Source organism: Amblyomma mixtum, chromosome 4, assembly GCF_055824585.1.
Source record: "Amblyomma mixtum isolate Tamu chromosome 4, ASM5582458v1, whole genome shotgun sequence".
In the NCBI taxonomy this organism is placed as follows: Eukaryota; Metazoa; Arthropoda; class Arachnida; order Ixodida; family Ixodidae; genus Amblyomma; species Amblyomma mixtum.
The window spans coordinates 108,012,753-108,028,858 of NC_143015.1; the positions used below are offsets into that span (position 1 = coordinate 108,012,753).

General features: G+C 49.8%; 2 protein-coding genes across 5 annotated transcripts in view; both read right to left on the minus strand.

Moving 5' to 3' along the window:
- The window catches only part of LOC149347763 (uncharacterized), a 220,076-nt gene that overhangs the window by 179,738 nt on the left and 24,232 nt on the right, over positions 1-16,106 (minus strand). The gene's annotated exons all lie outside the window — the stretch shown is intronic.
- LOC149347770 (uncharacterized) overlaps positions 1-16,106 on the minus strand; it is a 39,001-nt gene that overhangs the window by 8,406 nt on the left and 14,489 nt on the right. Inside the window, exons 6-7 of the mRNA XM_089586039.1 lie at positions 1,678-1,768; positions 866-1,018 (exon numbers count right to left, since the gene is read on the minus strand). Coding sequence (XP_089442165.1) covers positions 866-1,018; positions 1,678-1,768 — 244 coding nt within the window. The remainder of the gene's footprint in view (positions 1-865; positions 1,019-1,677; positions 1,769-16,106) is intronic.

A 16,106-nucleotide genomic window follows, 5' to 3' on the forward strand; every position in this document is an offset into this window, starting at 1 on the left:
TTTACAGTTGTTTCCCTGAAACAATTCCGTCAAATGTTTTTGTGAACAGTTTGTCCATGTCCTCATTTAGTGCTATGTACATGATGTACTTTGATTTTTCTTTTTGTGCTTTTTAACTCAAATTTCTTTCAATTTTGATTTATTGATGTAAAAATTCAATCAGTTCATTTATCCTGCGCTGCCAAATGCCGTCAGAAAGGGGGCAGTCACCCCGTCAAGCTGCTCTCTGAAGCAGCTTTTTCGTGGCTGCTCCTTTCCTTTGTAAAAGAGGAAAAATAAACTATTATTATTATTATTATTATTATTATCAATGGGGTGTGCCTGTCCTGTGTGCACTGGAAATTTTCCAACATGCTGTACCAACTCGCTCGAATGTCAGTTTTACTACAGCGAAGAACTGTTCGTTCAAAAGCAATACATGGGGCTTACACGTGTGAGATAATGCCCGCCCTCAAATCCAGCGGATAGCCAAGACTATTTCTAGCAATGGGGTTAACACTGCGAAATCAAGGACGCCGTACTCAAGGGTTCCGGAAATTTCGAATACCTGGGGTTCTTTAACGTGCACTCACATCGTACAGTACACGGGCCTCTAGAATTCCGCCTCCATCGAAATTCAATCACCGCGGCCGACATTTAACGCACATCTTGAGGGAGAAAGGGAAAAGGGAAAAGCCTTCGTATTTCCCGCGCTTCAGTAGGGAAGCGGTATAGAGCAATTTTTTGGCTTTCAAGACCACATTTTGCCACATGCCGTTCAATAATGATCTGGTTGGTAGCAGGTTTTTATGCATGATCAGGAACCGGCGATTCCGATGTAATGCGAATGTCAAATAACATGCGCTCTTCCAGCAGTCTCCCTCACCTGCGACAGCGCTTCCCCGTCTCCTGCCCCATCCACGCGGTCGCGACGAGGGGCATGCTGGCGCCGAGGACGTCCCAGACACCCACACGACGAATGACTCAGCAGGTGGCTCAGGCTCCTTTGGTTTCTGGCCTCCCTCGCAGTCGGTCCTTGCTGCTTCAAGAAAAAAGAGAAAACGCATACAACGGAGAGGTTCAGCACAGCGCATACTGCCACCACTCAAACCTGTCGGCGGCCGTGACACGCATGCGCACCTCGGCCCGAGAGGCGACGAAGGAAATCAAGCCGTTCTGTCAGCGATCGCACCGGTGGGGCTATCTTGTTTGTTGACCGTGCAGATTGCTTGAAGCCTCCACCGAAGACGTGAAATATAGTGGAGTTTTGGCCAACTACGTTTATTGTGATCGTCAATAAAGCAGTTGAAAAGGTCCTTCAAACCTTTTGCAAAACAACGCGACCCCCCTCCCTCGCCGAATCTCCACGGCTGAAAAACAAGATGGCGCCACCGGTGCGATCGCTGACAAATCCGTTTAATTTCCTTCATCGTCACCGCAGACTTCTGATCGAATCAGGTAATTAACGCAAACAAACGTGGTATAGAACAATTTTGCCGCCCAAATGCCAATTCTTTGCGAAATTTGTGCATGCGCAATGCACACGTTTAGCTGGGATGTCTGGGGCTCACGTTTATTTGCGCAACACGTTGTATGTGGCCACTGACGTGCCAGTGCCCCAAGCTGTTATTCTAGATTAGCGGCAAGTTTCACTGAACTAGCCTGGATACTTATTTGAAGATATAGCTGCGAGCTCACCCTTGCATTTCAGCCAGAGGCACCGCTGGACACCACTCGTCGGTAGCCTGAGGGTCCTCAGAAGTACCACAATGCAAGGAGAGCACGTGCTCTGCAAGGAGGGGAGGATGATTTTGCATTTACTAAGCCGCGTACAACGCTTAGGCAAGCTTACCGATGACTGCATTGGTTTAATTAATGTCACTTTTCGCTTGAGCGAACCTTGTCTCGGCGCTACTCAATGTACGCTGGAAGTAACCAACTAGCAGTCATTGCGTGCAAGTATGCACACACATAAAAAGAGCACAAACCACGCACTGACTCATATCTCACTTAGCTTAATATTTCAGTCTGTTTGTGTGATCAGTGAGTATTATTCAGGAACAAAGTAAGCCGGTTTCTTTTCACCCACGCTCCAGCGGTGGATGTCACTGTGCAAAGCCAAAGGTGCCTAAATAATACTGCTGCTGTGATTTTATACCATTTAGGAGTGGTTGACAAAATTCTCAAGCATTCGACGAAGAGTTACATTTCGCAGAACATATTTTGTGTTCGACATCCTTGCCCGTGCTGTAATGCACGTTACCGGAAGCAATTCTTCAAAAACTAGCCAACTAAGGGCACCTATATTCATGAAAAGAGATCATCTGCACTCCTGCGGTGGCGTCACCGCACGCTGCCTGGTCGACAATACAATTCCATTTAGCACCGAGTACTGTAGTATCGACTGCGGCGAGGAGTGGACATACGGCGTTGGCGTCTCGCGAAAAACACTAATGTTTCAGAGCCCAAAGCTGTAGAAGTGTTGCAGAGTGTACCAGGCCTAACATTCTTTAGGGTATTTATAAAAACCCTTAAGCTGTTCATTAACACACTAACACTACAAGGGTGTTCACTAGCTCTCTTAAGGAGTTGGTGAACTCCTTTCGAGGGAGTTTGTCCCAATTATTAAGCAAACGCTGCGTCGTAAGATATTTGGGTACTGCGTTGTTTCTGTAAGGTGTGTCTTACGGCAGTCTATTTCTATCGCATCTGATATGAGCAAGTTACTGGAATGCCAACTTCTGGCAAGCGGCGTACCTATTCGACACAATGCAGTGCAGTATGCAACGCAGTATTTGACATAAAGTGCGCTCGACCCTCTGCTGTGCTCCTCGCGCTCTACCTGCTCTAGCTGCCACCTGTGCTCAGTTCAGCTGTGCGCGAGCGTTTGGCGTTTACACTCGCAACTATTATACGTAGCCCGGGCCGGGAACCGTAAAAACGGAAGATAGCGTTTGTACGATAAGCGAGTACTTCAGGGGACGCTCGCAAAAATTTTTCAAACTAATAAAAAGGCGGCCATTATCATGTGTCGCAGATAGCATAAAAACTAACCACTCGGCACAAGGAGGTGCTGCTCGCTCCCCTAGTTGAGGCGTTTCATTGCCGCCAGAAACAACAGTTAGGGGGCACGCCTTCTAAGCGTGTGCCGTTAGTGACGCGAACGCCGATCGCAAGAATTTAAAGCGCTTCGAAACAACACACCATTTTCTTCAGGGCGTCTGCTTCTGTGTTATAGAGGAGACGTAGCGCTGCTAGTCCGCGGCAGGTGATGCGGACTTTCCGTTTATCTCAAGGAACTCCCTGGCAGCGCTGCAACGCGCTGTCACTTTCCACTTCCCAAGGCGGAGCTCAAGGGTCCTCCAATGTTTTTCTGCTGCATACCCACTCCAATGTTTTTCTGCAGCACACCCACACAGTGCAGCGCTAGTGTATCCACTTAAGAGTAACACAGGTCGCGGTCTCCTTCCTCACGTCGTACATACATGTTGCTTTCCCTCACCTTGTCTCCGCTGGTGGGAAGAGGACACCGGCTGGTGCGTCCACGCAGCTTACACCCACGCGGCGAAAGCGCTGCAGAGGCTCACTGCGGTTCTTCAGCCTCCGGATTCCTCCGCATCCTTCAGCGACGCTGCGATCGAACGAGCCTGACGAGAGACGGGATCAGCCACCTGCAGGTTAACAATAAATCGAGGTCAGCAATGATCATGAGGCAGTAGATGCAGGCGCATCCCTTCGCTGGCAATGTCAAGTCCCTCCGTTCGTGCACTTGGAGCAATGCCGGAGGGTTTGATTTGCACATTGCCATTGTCTAAACTTCGGCCACTATTAATGCGAAAGCATTACTATATGCCTCATCGGCAACGAAACCCGGGGTCGGCAGTGACCTGCATCAGTGGTCCGAAAAATCCTAGACGTCACCGCGGTATCAAAGAAAAGCGATCTTCCGTAGGTGCGGGGCAATGAGCCAGGACTCTCAGACTCCGAGGCGGGGCCGCAACTCATACGCAACAAAATCGGGCGGCGTTTTGGTGACCAATCAACCTATTGTATGCGATGCCTTACGACTGCATGCTAATGGTCAGTTGAAAAAAAAAACAAAAATGAAAATCGAAAACTATATGCTTTCACATTCAAAACAAGTCTTACGCGCCATAATTTTAAAATTTACAGCGCCGGTCGCCATGGTCTCCTGAAGCACAGACGGCGATATGTGCTTACACAAATAGGTTAGAGGCCCGAATATTGGTAATCCATGATGGCGCTTCGTGCCTGATATGGTCATTCTGCACGGTGGCAGTAGGGCTCCTGCCAGGAAGACTTATAAATGTGGAAGGGTTTGGGAATAGAAGAACCAAGCGCCCCATCTGATCAGCAACGGCGGTTGCATGCAGCCGCACATAGAGGCGAGGAGGCTGACGACAGCAGCTCTAAGGCCGGTGAACAACGTCGCTGCTAAGTGGGCATAATCTTTCCTGGATTGCACCGCACGAGTCCTGCAAATACAGCGGCTCTTCTGCGAAGCGTTCTATGCTTCCACCTATTCCGCTACAACGGTTGTGTACCGGCACGCCATGTATATAGAACGTCTGCGACGTGCCCTCGGCTCCGGCGCGAACACATTACTGAAGGTCTGTGACGCACTCTTCGGCGTGGATTACGAGCGCGAGGCAGCGACTTCCACACCTAAGCCTGTAATTCCAGAAATGCCATTGAGAACGCAATAGAAACGCGCTTCGGTTGGTTGGACGCTGAAATGCGGAGGGACAGCTGCCTGGCGTCTGCTGACCCCATGTTTCCGGTTACGTAATCTTGGCTCGTACTCCTCTTGCCACGGCGGCAGCAGCAGTGCTCCTGCCAGCAAGGCGTAGAAAGGTGCAAGGGTTGTTGTTGTTGTTGTCCTCTAGATAATGGCGCGTACCCACTGCGGGGGATTGGCCAAGACACAGGCGGCAACTGTTCTTCGTCATTGCTCACGAGACCTCTGCTATACTTTTTTTTTTTTGAGGAAAGGAAACGGCGCAGTAACGTCGCTTCTCGGTAAACATCTGACACAGCTTATCCACAGCCCAGGCTGGACAGCACAGGTTCCCTGTACGCGGTCCCCCGTTGGAGGAAAAAATGCGCACATATATTTGGGATGCTCCATGAAGAAACCGACTGCCGTGGTAATGAGATAAAAAAAAATGTCTGCCTCTCCCGTAACCAAGAGTAAAGCATAAAATGTTTACGGGCATAACACGAAGCGTACGCAGACACGACGAGACGCAGGACTGACAATAATGTATATGCAACGCGTTGGAAACTGTCTAAAGTGCGTGGAGGCGAAAGCGTTTTCCGCACCACTTGGCCTATGTGACACTGGTGACGTCACCACTAGATTACGTCACACATATTTGATGACGAAGTAATGACAAATGACTAATTGGTGATTAAACACTGATTAATGACATACTATTTAACTGCTAATTAATGACGCTTAAGCTTCGCCTTTAGGAGTGGAACGCGACAGCGTGTTGTAGCGCTGCCAGGCAGTCCACGTAACGCCACCACGCGTTCGGCGCGAGGCCTTGCCCTTTGAACGCAACGCTTTTTGAGGAGTGGAAATTACGCAGTAATTCTCTGTCATCTCGGTGGACGCCCGAATCGCACCGTACAAGAAGGGAGCAACGCCACCACCCGTTCGGCGCGCCGCCTTGCCCTTTGAACACAACCTTTTAAGCATGAAATGCTTTTAGCCCCCGTTGTCGGCAGTGTGGTGACGTCACGCCGAGACCGAGAGCCATCATCCGGGCACTGAAATCCAGTCATCCGGGCACTGAAATCCAGTCATCCGGGCACTGAAATCCAGTCATCCGGGCACTGAATTCCAGTCATCCGGGCACTGAAATCCAGTCATCCGGGCACTGAAATCCAGTCATCCGGGCACTGAAATCCACTCATCCGGGCACTGAATTCCAGTCATCCGGGCTCTGAAACGAGAACATCCGGGCACCGTACGAGACTTAGCGAGATTTAACGAGACTCCGTAAGCCATCCTACGCGACCGGCATGCAAGCGCTGGTTGGTCTCCAAACGAGACAAAAAATAACTGCTGCCAGTGCCTTCTCAATGTTTATCAAGATATCAGTGGAGCTGTGGGTTTGATAACGCACGGAATTATAATTTCCGATTTCTAATAACGCGTGCAAAAACCACATAAATTGCATGTTGCACTTCGTTGTCGAACGTGATCCGGGGGAGAAGCGCTGCGTTCAAAGGGCAAGGCATCGTGCCGAACGGGTGGTGGCGTTCCTCCCTTCCTTTACGGTGCGGTTCGGGTGTCCACCTAGATGGCAGAGAATTACTGCGCCATTTCCTTTCCTCAAAAAACCTTGCTTTCAAATGACAAGGCATCGCGCTGAACGGGTGGTGGCGTTCCTCCCTTCCTGTACGGTGCGGTTCGGGTGTCCACCGAGATGACATTAGGCCCGTAAACATTTCATGCTTACTCTACTCTCGGTTACGGGAGAGGCAGAGATTTTTTATAATAATGCAGAACTGTATAGTAATGCAGCGCGTCAAGAGCCACTTCTTCTGGCCTGGCCTTTCCTCCAGCGTCGCTAAATACGTCGCATCTTGCCCGCTGTGTGAGCGCCGAAAATGGCCGACGTCATGCTGGACATCTGCAGCCTCTACCATGCCCCGCCACGCTGTTCGCCGTCGTCGGCATCGACTTGTATGGCCCGCTTCATCTCTCTACGCGAGGTAATCGTTGGATACTCACTGCCGTCGACCATCTGACACGCTACGCCGAGACCGCAGCCTTGCCTGATGGATCGGCGCCCGAAGTTGCCACATTCTTTCTCCAGTCCATCGTACTGCGCCACGGCGCCCCTCAGGTGCTTCTGAGTGACCGCGGCCGGACGTTCCTATCGAGCGTTGTTGCCGAAGTTCTGTAAGATTCTTTACGCTTCACAAGATGACGTCCAACTACCACCTCCAGACCAATGGTCTTACTAAGCGGTTCCATCGCACCCTGTCAGATATGATTGCTATGTACCTCGAACCTGATTACCGGAATTGGGACGCAGTCCTTCCCTTTGTCACTTTTCACTTTTTAAGCATGCAATGCTTTTAGCTCCCGTTGTCGGCAGTGTGGTGACGTCACGCCGAGACCGAGAGCCATCATCCGGGCACTGAAATCCACTCATCCGGGCACTGAATTCCAGTCATCCGGGCACTGAAATCCACTCATCCGGGCACTGAATTCCAGTCGTCCGGGCACTGAAATCCACTCATCCGGGCACTGAATTTCAGTCATCCGGGCTCTGAAACGAGAACATCCGGGCACCGTACGAGACTTAACGAGATTTAACGAGACTCTCTAAGCCCCCCTACGCGACCGGCATGCAAGCGCCGGTTGGTCTCCAAATGAGACAAAAAATAACTGCTGCCAGTGCCTTCTCAATGTTTATCAAGATATCAGTGGAGCTGTGGGTTTGATAATGCACGGAATTATAATTTCCGATTTCTAATAACGCGTGCAAAAAGCACATAAATGCCACGTTACACTTCGTTGTCATACGTGATCCGGGGGAGAAGCGCTGCGTTCAAAGGGCAAGGCATTGCGCTGAACGGGTGGTGGCGTTCCTCCCTTCCTGTACGGTGCGGTTCGGGTGTCCACCGAGATGACATTAGGCCCGTAAACATTTCATGCTTACTCTACTGTCGTTTACGGGAGAGGCAGAGATTTTTTTGAGGAAAGGAAATGGCGCAGTAATTAGAGAGCTTTAGTATAGCGTTAGCGTGATAGGAGAACTAAGGTAAATTACGTTAGCGTGCCGCAAGCAACTTATCCCCACAGACAGTTTTAGTGTAGCGTTTTAAAAACGCTAAACGCCATCTGCTTGACATGGATGCCAACGGTCCTTCTAAAATGGTCGACATTGCCGCTAACTTGCCAAAGTATAATATTTCCGAATATTTTAAACGAATAATTAGTGCAGCTTTCATTTTCGTCTGCAAAATGACCCCGAAATCGAAATAAAATGAAATAAAAACGTAAAATAGTGGCGCCATCTAGTAAAGGCAATGTTAACTACAAGCCGTTAGAGCAAGAATATTTGCCATGACATGACGACTAACGTTAAAAAACTTGAGAAAAATTTAATATAAACTCTCTTTACATAATTCAAGTCCATAAAACACCGCGAAAAACCTCCAAATCTATTTTTGTCTCGTTCCAGACGTTTTTGCTAGGTTTCTGCTGCGTTTCGGGCCGTTGCAGACGGTAGCAGTGCAGCTTGAGGTTCCATTAGGCTTGTGCGCTCCAGAATCGAGAGCGTATCTCAAAAACTGGGCTGAACTGCAGCTTAAACTTTATCGTCGAAGCAAGGTAAGTCATAGCGAAAAGCAAAAACACCAGTAGTTGCCGGTAAACATGCCGACCGGAATTGCAAGAGCTGCTGAATCGGCTGAAGCGTGCGGCTGTCGCTTGAAAGGACGCAGCCATGTTTCCGCACTAAGGGCGCAAAAGCCGCAACTGCCGCAACGGTAAATTCTGAAAATTGCGTGCGTACGCTAACGCTATTTCCCCGTTAGCGTTCTGCGCATGCGCATTCTGGACCCGCTATTCCGCTATGCACGCAATTACGCAAAGCCCGCAATAATAAAACTGTCTATTATCTGTCATCTCGATGGACACCCAAACCGCACCGTACACGAAGGGAGGAACGCCACCACCCGTTCGGTGCGAAGCTACCGGCGCTTGTATGCTGGTCCTGTAGGAGGGCTTCGAGAGTCTCGTAAAATCTCGTTAAATCTCGTACGGTGCCCGGATGTTCTGGTTTCAGTGCCCGGATGAGTGAAATTCAGTGCCCGGATGTTGGATTTCGGTCTCGGCGTGACCACCACACTGCCGACAACGGGAGATAAAAGCATTTCATGCTTTAAAAAATATGTCGGATTTAATATTCGGTAGCGACACATGCACTATGAGGTACGATTAAGTACTACCGGGACACGGGCGTCCATTTCGCCTCCATCAAAATGCGGTTGCCACAAAAAAATCAAGTTGCCTCATCTGTGCCATCCAAACGGCAGGAAAAAATGCACACACAGAAACTCGGTTGTGTCTTAAACACGTGCTGAACTGGCATTCAAGAAAGCGAGAAGAGGTTCCTGCAGAATAAAAAGAACAGCAAGCGATTCGCGCAAAGTACGCGTTCAGGGATGACCCCTGAACTAATCCCGCACTAATGTAGCAAAGGAACAGAGGAGCTATAATAAAGAGGAAGAAATACGGGCATTTGATTAATATCGGGTAAATAAATGCAATCATAGTGCCCCTTCTGTGCATTCTTTAACGAGCACTGACAGCCCACAGCATACGGCGTCTTCGGCACTGCGCCCGAATCGAAACGCGGCCGCCGTGGCAGGAACTGAACCTGCGTCGTCCTGCTCAGCAGTCGAATATGCTAACACAAAGCCACAGTGGTGGGTTTACCTCAGCCAGCGAATCACCAGTGTAGCAAAGAGTGTGGCTCAAAGGCCTTCTGCGAGGTAGACTTGCTGTGTCCCGAGGCAGTCTTCCAGGACGCTACGCTTCGGACGAAGCCGTTTGGAAACTCAAGAGCTTGGAACAAGCAGGCAGTTAGGTTCGTATGTAGTTACAGATCGCCTAGAAATGGGAAATCGGCTCCAGCACGCAAACGCTAATTCATTGGGAAAGCCTCGAATGCAGGCAGTCCAGCGACAAAACCGACAGGGAACGCTTACAGTTTGCGATGGCAGAGCAGAGAACGCTTCGACTGCCGAACGTAGAACGCTACGACCGCTGCGAAGATGCCCAGAAGTTCCATTACCAGCCGAAACCTTGTCTGGTTAAAAGATTACACCTGACTACGCTCGCAGTCCTCGGAGACGCCATCGCTTCGCATTGTATTAGTGGACCACAGGCCTCACCTTATGCTATGACGTGTCGATCGCCCGGACAGGCCGCCGCTGTGGAAACTAGCTGACGGTGGCGATTGTTCGAGGAAAATGCCAGAAGGACTCCAAACTGCCGACGATAACTTCAAGGAGTCCCCTACTGAGCCTTTTCATGAAGACCTTGTCTGGGTCATGGACACTGGACAATCTGCATCTCTTGCAATGAACCCGGAGACACGTCGTGTTCGGCGCAAGGCCACGTCAACAGAGCCACTCACGCACACGCACGCGCTCTCCCTGCTCTCCGCTCACTGGTCAAGTGCTCCCTCTGGCGTCGATATCTTCGTCATTGAAAAGCGAGGGCCGAGTACGTGGAGAGAACGCTAGCCTAGTTCGACAACACCGTATACATGGACGCTGCCGTATATCCGCGCGAGAGAGAACGCGTAGCCGCGATGGTAGTGGTAAACAAGGAAGGCAACATGATCACGTGTGCCACGGCAAAGGTCGCCGGCACAGCGGAGGCCGAAGAGATTGCCGTTGCGCTGGCGGCAGCAGAAGGCTACAGAACGGGCCGATCTCTCAACATACTGACGGACTCGAAGGAGACGTGTAGGAACTACACGAGGGGCAGGATCAGCAGAACAGCCCTTAAAATACTCAGCGGGGTAACCTCCGCCGAGGAGAAACCCAGGCATAACCTAATCTGGATCCCGGGCCACGCGGGCATAGTGGGGAACGAAAGGGCAGACAGCCTAGCTCGAGGTAACGCATTCCGAGCAGGGCAGTCAAATGCTCCGGAGCTCCGCCTACAGGCTTGCGAGGGGGGATACACAGAGACCTTGCACTTGCATAGGGGAGCTAGAATTAGATATCCACCGCCACACAAAGCCCTAACAAAGGAGGAAGCGACCGGCTGGCGCAGATTACAGACCAACTCCTTTCCTAACCTACACATACTTAATAAGATGTTCCCGACACAATACAGAGCTACCTGCCCTTGGTGCGATGCCACACCTACACTTTATCATATCACGTGAGAATGCGAACGCAACAAGGCATTCCACCAACACGAACACCCGAGTGCAGAGCAATGGGAGAGTCGGCTCACCAGCGGCGAGCTCGCGACCCAAAGGGCCTTAGTGCAGCACGCGACTGATGCAGCACGCCTCAGTGGAGCCTTGGAATAGGGGCCCACCCTTGCTGACGAGAAGCCTCAAGTCGCCAGCGCCAGAGAAGACGACGGAGACTTCACAACCGCAAATCCCTTGAAAGATACAATAAAGTTTTCACTCACTCACTCACTCGTCATTGGTCACGAGACCTACGATTTTTTATTTAAAGGCAAGGAAACGGCGCACTAACTGTCGCATCTCGGTGGACATCTGAACTGGGAGAGAGAAAAGAAGAAAGGGGTGCCATAGTGAGGCGGTGTGTGTGTGTGTGGGGGGGGGGTGCTCCGGAATAATTTCGGCCACCCGTTGTTCTTTAACGTTCACTGACATCGCACAGTACACAGGCATTTTTGGTTTTGGAGGAAAAGAAATGGCGCAATATGCACTTTACCAAGCGCGGTGGCTCAGTGGTAAGGCGCTCGTCTACCGAGCTGGGGTACACGGGTTCGAACCCAACCGCGGTGCCCGCGTTTCGATGGAGGCGAAACGCAAGAGGCGCCCGTGTGCTGTGCGATGTCAGTGCATGTTAAAGATATCCAGGTGGTCAAAATTATTCCGGAGACCTCCACTACGGCACCCCTCTTTCTCTAGAATTTCGCCTTCACCGAAATTCAGCAGCCGCGGCCGGGATCGAACCCGCGTCTTCCGGGTCAGCAGCCGAGCGCCGTAACCACTGAGCCACCGCCGGGGGTTTCATAGGTAGGGGTTTGACAGTGAGCATTCTGTGTACTTCGAGGAAAAAGTTTTAAAGCGAAAGCTTTACTACTTGCACTTTCAAGCCTTTGCCGTGCGGCGGTGCACATGAAATGACATTTCGCATGACCTCTGTGTGACGTCACGCCGAAGATCTGGGCGACCATCTCGCGCCGTCTGCGAGTAGTGGCGGTGCCACCACCGGCGGCCTTAGATTAGTTTTAATTAGATTGGATTTGATTAGGTTTCATTAGGTTAGATCAGATTAGATTAAATTGGATTAGATTAGATTGGATTGGATTGAATTTCATTAGATTAGATTCCATTCCATTAGATTAAATTAGATTACATTAGATTACTTTAGATTAGATTACATTATATTAGGTTAGATTACATTAGATTAGATTACATTACATTACATTAGATTACGTTACATTGGATTGGATTGGATTGGATTGTATAACCGATGCATCACCACAAGTCTAACCACAAGCACCACCACCAGCTACACTACTAGCTGAACCATGGTGTAGGTACGGATATTACTTTCGCAATTACCGGGCTTAAGCAAGCTAAGCCACAGCGAATTTTTTTTTCGAGTCCTCGGTAAAGGGGTTAGGCGTTGATCTTCGTAGGGTGCAGGATTGCCCTATCTGTCTTGGATCGCGTGGGACCTGCGTATTCGGAAGTGAGGTGTGCTTGACGCAGTTCGGATAGTGTGCTGAATATGCCAAGGGCTAGCAATCTGTCGGTAACTGCTGAAGTAGCAAGCGAGGTGATGAAGCAAGCGGCTCGCAAAAATATACGCGCTGGATGGACGCCTGAAGTAATCCGTGTGGCAATGAAATTGAGGAGCGAGTGAAGGGAACCAGGAAGAGACTCCTTTGCGCATTATTTTCGGGTTAATAAATGTAATTAATTTGGCCCACCGGGGAACGACCACTGACAGCGTACAGCATACGGAGTCTCTTGTATTCCGCCTCAATCGAAGCGCGGCCTCAGTGGCAGGGACTGAACCTGCGTCGTACTGATCAGCAGTCGAACACGCAAACACAGCCACCGCGGTGGATTCACCTCAAGCAGTGAGTCACAATGGCCAAGAGGAACACAGTTGAAGTGTCAGGGTTGCCTAAAACACTAAACACTGTTTGGTACGGGTAGTTTGTGGTGACTGTTAATTGGATAATTATTACAGCACATATAATGGCACTGTGCAGTACATAAGGCTGTAGCAGTCATTACTAGTGCATGCACAGCTATTCTATCATTTTCATAATGGCTTTCTTGACATGAAGCTGTTCTGGGAGTGGTATTCTTTGTTCCGTTTGACAGATTTTGTGCTTTTTTATTGCTTCTTGAATTCTCGTTTTGGTCGCCTTTCAGGGAAGAAGTAGAGGGTGCGTTCTTGTCGTCTAATGCTGCCACCACTGAAGAAATCACACTACTCTCAGAAAATAAAACGCCTGCTTTTCTTTTTTTGTATGGATGCGTGTGTACTCTCTTTACGCAGCAAAAAAAAAATGCATCGACTAAGGTATTGCTTCGCGCAAACAGCTCGGCGAAAAGCTGTTCACGCAGCTGCGATGGCGTGACTAGGCACGGTTGGGTCGGAAGCCTACCTCTTGTGTTTGCGAGCAGCCTTGTGCTCACAGCAGTGTTGTTGTTGTTGTCCTCAAAATAATGGCACATACCCACTGCGGAGATTGGCCAAGACACAGGCGGCGACTGACATGTGCTCACAATGTGAAGCAATGAAATAAATATCGAAAAAAAAATAATGGTAATAATCATACTAATAATATTAGGAAAAATAATGGAAGTAATTAGGATTTGTAAATTCAAGTACACTAAACAAATACTGTGAGATCGGTAACCTAGAGGCAACGGGGCTAAACGCGCCATGTTTAGGATAGCTTTCGTTGCAGAGAAATATTGATCATGAGAAAGAGCTTAGGGCGGCAGCCGTTTAGGGTCTGAAAGGAAATTTTGAATGGCGGCGAGCACATCTACAGCTTTGTTAAACCGTTGGTGTCGCTTTCTCGCACGAGTGCACAAAATGTTGGCTACCAAATGCGGTTGGTCTGACGGTCCCGCATATGACATTACAAAGATGCTGCTTGCAGCTGTTGCGCGCAGTTGTGAAGTGCAGTCACTCCACACCATTGATATCGAGCCTGTCATGACTCGGAGGTCTTGTAGTAGGTTGTCTTGCCTCCCCACCGATCAGCTCCGCATATGGGCGAAACACACTGCAGGACTGTGCTCTGTAGCGTGGAGGCCAGCCGAGCAACGTCTGGAAGACGAAGAGCAAAGGCCAAACGACAGCTACAGGAAGGAGCGTCATGCGTAGATGCGTGCGTGAGGGTTCGCATAGTGGCAGGCGCTGTGCCACTGAACTGTGCACAAAATTGTTGGAAGTGGCCGGCGGGCTGGCGACGAAGGGACTGGCCAAAGGCGGAAGAAACCCCGGCTGCTGCAGGGCGCGCCGTCTTGGCGTATGTGTCACCCGGTCTTGTGATGGCCTTCAGGGGGTGGGTACATCGAAGTGTCAAGTATTTCAAGAGCCAGCCCGCCTACGTGCCTTCTTGAACCAGTGTGCATACGCTTAGCAAAAACTCTAGAAGAGTTATTGTTCTGTGCACGTTCATTGGTACAAACTATTCTGCTATACACCCTCTGTCCCCCTCTTGTAAAACACTTTTATTACGCCGCCGCGGTGGCTCAGTGGTTATGGTGCTCGGCTGCTGACCCGAAAGACGCGGGTTTGATCCCGGCCGCGGTGATTGAATTTCTTTCGAGGAGATATTCTAGAGGCCCGTGTACTGTGTGATGTCAGTGCACGTTAAAGAACCCCAGGTGGTCGAAATTTCCGGGGCCCTCCACTACGGCGTCTCTCATAGCCTTAGTCGCTTTGGGACATTTAAACCAAACACTTTTATTACAACCACAGAGAGCGGCTTCGATGGAGTAATCTTACCATTTGGAGCCAAACAGGCGCATTTAGTGCAGTCGGCCGCTTTTGTGTCCCACAGTTGCGTAGCTGCAAATATAAACTCTCTGCATCGTTGATTGTGACTGAGCAAGAGCTTATTTGCCCACCACTGGATGAACTTGTACGCGTGCCACAGTGCAACCATGGAGTAGCGTTCACCGGCTGACACATCGGGCGGTTTGGATTTGGTTGGTTGGTTTATGGGGTTTAAAGCCCCAAAGAGACTCAAGCTATGAGAGACGCTGTAATGAAGGGCTGCGGTAATTTCGACCACCTGGGGTTCATTGGTCATCTCGATGACAATCCCCTAAGCAGAGACGGGCTGAGCTTGAGGAAGCTTAACTGTTTATTCTCATGGCAATTGAAAATAGGAGCTCCACATACAGGGTAGAACACTTATACACTGCACGCCGCGTAGGGAAGGTTCCCTACGACATACTCTGGGAGAGCGGTTTCATTAAAATAAAGGACATCTTGGACGAGTGGCCATGATCTCAAATGGGCATTCTTCACAGGTGCCCAGTGTTGCAGCATCAATGTTGTACAACTAGGTGGACCCACCTAGTGTGGGTAAAAGTTTTGACTACATGTGCTGGTGATCTTAAGGTCGCTGGTTTGATCTCTGCCGCAGCCACCGTATTTCGTTGGAAGCGAAGCTCAAGAGGCGCCAGTGTGCTGTGCGATGTCAGCGTACGTACGTTTATGCACCCAAGGTGTCCCCAGGGGTCCAAATGCCGCTGCGGCATGCTAAACCTTACGTGGCGATCACTGGAGACTGTATGCTTTCAATATTTCACCATATTCCCCCAAATCCAACATGTAGACTCAAAAATTGAAACTGCCCAGCATGCGCAGGAGCAAAGCTAGGCGGTATGGAGTTTCAGCGATGTTTAAGAGCACATTCCGAACCACTGCCTCGTTGACTGGACTGCATTCTTGTGTGCGCCATATCTATCCAGCATCCGTGGTGGCAAAACCGCGTAGAATTGGACGAACGAAGGCTTTCGAAAGGTAGTTTTGTGCTGAGGATACTAGAAAAAAATTATCTGGCACTGACGCTGTGTGTGCTGCAGGCCCGGTAACGCAGTATCCTCCATATTTTTTATTCGAGGTGGCATTAGTGAATACTGCAGTTGTGCAGGAAAATGGGCAATTTCAGGCTATCATGAGCCGTGAACACATCTAGTTAGTGTTCTCAGATTACCACGGCTCCTTTTGGATGATGGGTTTTGGCTGTCATAATGTCAAAACCAATATTCACTATTACAGGCCATTTAGCATGCCGTTTATTATGCTAAGATTGGTCTATTTATTCATTTATTTAATGTGAGGCACTCGTGCGCCTTCATCGGGCT